At 34.8% G+C, this 4,816-nt stretch overlaps 1 protein-coding gene across 1 annotated transcript; it reads left to right on the plus strand.

Moving 5' to 3' along the window:
• Window positions 1–1,838, plus strand: LOC145608501 (heat stress transcription factor B-2a-like). Its single transcript, XM_081664116.1, has 2 exons — window positions 1–581; window positions 679–1,838. Exons 1-2 carry the CDS (start codon window positions 309–311, stop codon window positions 1,381–1,383), a joined length of 978 nt encoding a protein of 325 aa, XP_081520242.1. The 5' UTR covers window positions 1–308; the 3' UTR covers window positions 1,384–1,838.
• The last annotated feature ends 2,978 nt before the right edge of the window (window positions 1,839–4,816 follow it).

Here is a 4,816-nt window from a genome sequence, read left to right on the forward strand (position 1 = left end):
CACTAAATTAAAAAATAAAAAAGAAAGAAAAATAAAAATCAACGGAAGTTTCTCGAAAGCAATAACGTAGCTTCTCCTCCTTTCCTTCCTAACCAACATCTTCCTATCTTCTCCCTCTTTTTCCATTTTCTCTCTCCTCTACTATCTTTCAGACATTTTCCAGATCTTCTTCTTTTTCACCCCTAAATCTCGTATATTCTTCAATTATTCACAACTTTAATTGATCATATTTACGTAATTTATCGTAAAAAATTAAAGGAAAAGGAATTTTGATTGTTGTTGATCTGAATAGAAGTGGTTTTCCGGCGATGATTCCGCCGGCGGGAGATGAAAATGTCGTCGGAGGCGGCGGTGGAAGTGGTGGCGGAAGTGGAGTAGATTCGCAACGGTCAATTCCGACGCCATTTTTGACGAAAACTTATCAACTTGTTGAAGATCCTTCCATTGATGACGTCGTTTCATGGAATGATGACGGATCTAGCTTCGTCGTTTGGAATCCAACCGTTTTCGCTCGCGATTTACTTCCTCGCTATTTCAAGCACAACAATTTCTCCTCCTTCGTTCGTCAGCTCAATACCTACGTAAGTTAATCATTATTCATATTTCATCAATTATGATTTTCGAATAATATTCAAATTCAAATGCTGATTAATTTCATTTTTGCGCGATTTTTTTTAGGGATTTCGAAAGGTAGTTCCAGACCGATGGGAATTCTCAAACGAATCGTTCCGAAAAGGTTCGAAACACCTTCTCTGCGACATCCACCGCCGGAAAACAACGGCGGTGATAACGGTGGCGCAACGGCAGGTTTCACCGGGAGATTCCGGCGAAGAACAGGTGATATCGAATTCTCCGCCATTAGGAATTCCAAGCTCAGTTTATTGCAACAATACAAGCACCAACCATATCAACAACAACAACAATTGTAGCAGCAGTAGCAACAACAGGGTAGAATTAATAGACGAGAACGAGAGATTACGGCGAGAAAATTTGGAATTGAACAAAGAATTAACAAACATGAAGACGTTGTGCAACAATATATTTTCATTGATGAACAATTTTGCAACGTCTCAAGGGAATTCTTCGGCGACAAGTAGTAGCACGAATTGCATGAAACAGGCGTTGGATTTGCTGCCACGTAAGGAGTTGGATGACAGTGAGAGACCTAAGATATTTGGTGTAGCAATTGGTATGAAAAGAGGGAGAGAAGAAGAAGGAGGTGATGATGGGGAAGGGGAGGGTGTGGTGCACGTGCAGGATGATATGATGGAGACTGATATTGAGATTAAATGTGAGCCGTTGGATGGGAATGGTGTGATTGATAATCAGGAAACTCCTTGGCTTAAACAGTGTCACCGACATAATCAGAGGGTTTGTAATTGATTATCATGGTAATTACGGTATTAATTAGTTTTTTAGAGTTAGGGATTTTGTATGGGATTTGCACGTGATGGAAATTTGTGTCACGTGCTTTTTATCAAGAAGGTTCTTTGGTTTTACGATTTTGCCCTTGGTTTGGGCCAGGTTGATGGGGAAGATTTCTAAATTTGGGGGGGCTGGTGAGTGGTGGGGGATGCCGGGATGGTGATCTGTTAGGCTTTTAAGCTGAATGTAGAAAAAGTTTAAACTTTTTTTATAAAAAAAGAATGAAAAGTTTAAATTTTATGCTCACTTTACTATGGAGTATGGAACTCTTCAAAAAAGAGGCATATTTCTTTTGGGTCAAATAATAGAAACTTTGATCATAAATTTATATAGTAGTAGAATCTTGTTGCATTCGTTTTAATTTTGCATTAACAAAGATAAGAAATGTCAAAATCGTGTAAAGTTAAATGAAACAATTGTTAAGGGATAGAAGTAGCTTGTATCTTTGTGTGTTTCATTCATAAAAAAGTAATAATGTGGATTGTGAACGTAAGACTAATTTTCAGCCTTAATTTGGTCAGGGATTTCACATTTACCCTTTAATGTATTCTATTCCTAATTAAAAGATATATACGAATAATACATTGATGCATTCTATTCCTAAATGTATGTGGTGGGTGGGGTTTGGTTGACGTCAAAGTCGTCAACTTTGTTATTATGGCTATCTTCAAATCGTCGCAATGCCTACATGGAAAATGATAAATAAAGCCAAGAGCTACTTCATCCATAACGATCACAACCATTGGCGCATCTAGGCGTATAGAGGTAAAACTGTACTCCCATTTCGCTGTGTTATGTAGATAGTACAACACAAAAACCAATTCGCTTTTTTATGTGTTAAGGCATGTTCATATTTACTGAACTGAGCTGAGCTGAACTGATTGGAGCTGAACTGAACTGAATTGAGCTGAAATGAATATTTTATGAGAGAGGAAAATTAGAAGCTAAACTGAACTGCACTGATTAGAGCTGAACTGAAATGAACTGATTGGAGCTTAACTGAACTGAAATTAAGTAAATATGAACAGACCCTTAATCTATTAGATTGAAAGAGACTGCTTGTTTATAACTGATTTCTTAAGTGTTATTATGCTCCATAAGTTTTTCTATCTCAGTACTTAATATATATCAATCAAACAGACATGTTTTCACAAATAACTGATCTTTTAGGTAATCTCATAATCACAAAAAAATGAACACAAATGGGCCCGTCCACAATATGAAATTGGGCTAATTTAAGCAATTATTCTAAAATTATGGATTGGATAAGGCGTTGGGCTTTTGTTATAGTCTTCTAAGGATTTTTGTGTTTGTGACTGCCTATTCACTAAGTGGGCCTTTAGCCCTTTTTGTTTGGCTTAATCCATTTTCCAGTACACCCACAAAAGAAATTTTCTTGTTGAATTAGAGTAACAAAAGAATTTAATAACAAAATCATAAAAAAAATCAAAGATTGAAAGATAATACCATTGCTATTTGATCCTCTAATTGGAATTGAAAATCACATATAATTTGATCCCTTAACCCTAACAGTGAGATTGATAATACCATTGCTATTTCCTCGTTGATCCCTCAATCGATAACTCAACACGTGCAAATAATACGATGAAGTATAATCTCCAATAAAATCCGAAGTAGGAATCGTAGCTGATCCAATCAGTTGTTGGTTACAAAAAACTTTAACATCAATATTTCTTGCATGCACGGGAAGGTTTAGATCAAACTTATCATTCCATATTGGAAAACTTCCACCTTCTTTGTCAATCTTGGTTGATACCACGTTAGAAGGGTCTGTTTGAACGTAGGCGACCGCATTTTTCTTGATCGAACGACCATTAATGGTTAAATTTTCGGCCGATGTCATGTTAATCTCTAGGATGCGTGGTTGTTGATAGTTTTGAGCGTGCATTGTGTTTATCAAAATCTTGGAAAACCTTTTAGGTTGAGATAGTGGTGATAGACAATGGTTTTCTCTTATTTTTTGAATGAGAATTGCTTTGCTTAAAATTAGCAAGATAAATTAATTAAGAGAAAAGGATTGGTTGGAATCATTTGATTTAATTAAGAAAACTGAATTTTACTGAACTGAACTTATTTTTACTAAACTGAAATTATTTTTACTGAACTGAACTTATTTTTACTGTACTGAAATTATTTTTACTTAATATTATTTTTTTAAGGTGAAGAGAACAGGGCCTTAGTTAGCAAAATCCATTTTTCACACAAAAATTTTTCCATTGTATTATCACTTTTTAGAATACATTTTAAATTGGTATGTGGGAGGAAATGCACGGTATAGAGATTATTAAGTGTAGAAATGGACTCTTAGGGCCTGTTCTCATTGACTGAACTCAACTGAACTGAACTGAACTGAACTCAGCTGAACTGAACTGAACTGAACTCAGCTGAACTGAACTGAACTGAAATGAATATTTTATAAGAGAAGGAAATTAGGAGCTGAACTGAACTGAACTGAATTGAACTGAACTGAACTAAACTCAGCTGAACTGAACTGAACTCAGCTGAATTGAGCTGAACTAAACTGAATTTCAACGTAAGAGAACAGGCCCTTAGTTGTTTCATTTGCTTTTGGAGGAGCATCTATGACAAGAAAGTTCTCATTGATTTGGAAGATTTAGTGAAAGATATTTGTGGGGTTTAAGGAAATGGAGAAATTGATTAGTTAGAAGATCTAGTGGATGTTGAGTCATAGGCGGAGCCATATTTAAGATATTGGGGTCAATTGACTCCAGTTACTAATTAATTCACTCTTGTAAAAGTTTGCTACATTATTCAATTATAGTAAGAAGATAAGACAATTAAATTACTTTTCTCGGAGAAACAACCTACGAGTTCGATTGACATATATAAGATATTCAAACTTACTCAAATGAGTCAATTAATAAACGGATGTTATATGCTATGTGTACATGTACTATATATATGATATATGTGCAATATGTGTATAAAAATAGTAACATAAACATATTAAAGTTTAATTAGGATTTAGTATATACTTCACTAATTTATTTGAACCCACTTGAAAACATTGCTTGGTTCACCACTATGTTGAGTAGAGAGAGGTGTAATAATTTGGCAATAGGTACAAGGGTAAAAACTTAAAGACATCGTGTTCAAATAGAGAACTAGGACAACACCTTTTATGATTAATGCCCCTTTGATCAATTGCTATACTAATAGTGAATTTGAAATAGACATTAACCCGATATTAGCGTAGAACACATTCTGACAGACGAGAAGCTGAGCAAATTCCTCTTCGTACTAGAAGATTTTAAGCGACAACAAAAAATCCACCATTGAAATAATCTTTCAATAAATTAAACTAAAATAATAATAATAATAATAATAAGACCATGGCATATTATGAGTT

The sequence above is a fragment of the Chenopodium album genome, chromosome 23 (assembly GCF_948465745.1).
Source record: "Chenopodium album chromosome 23, dcCheAlbu1.1, whole genome shotgun sequence".
In the NCBI taxonomy this organism is placed as follows: Eukaryota; Viridiplantae; Streptophyta; class Magnoliopsida; order Caryophyllales; family Amaranthaceae; genus Chenopodium; species Chenopodium album.

Coding starts and splice junctions, on each gene's coding strand:
- LOC145608501 (XM_081664116.1), top strand. CDS start 309: ATGATTCCGCCGGCGGGAGATGAAAATGTCGTCGGAGGCGGCGGTGGA. Junction 582..678: donor TTCGTCAGCTCAATACCTAC/GTAAGTTAATCA, acceptor GATTTTTTTTAG/GGATTTCGAAAGGTAGTTCC.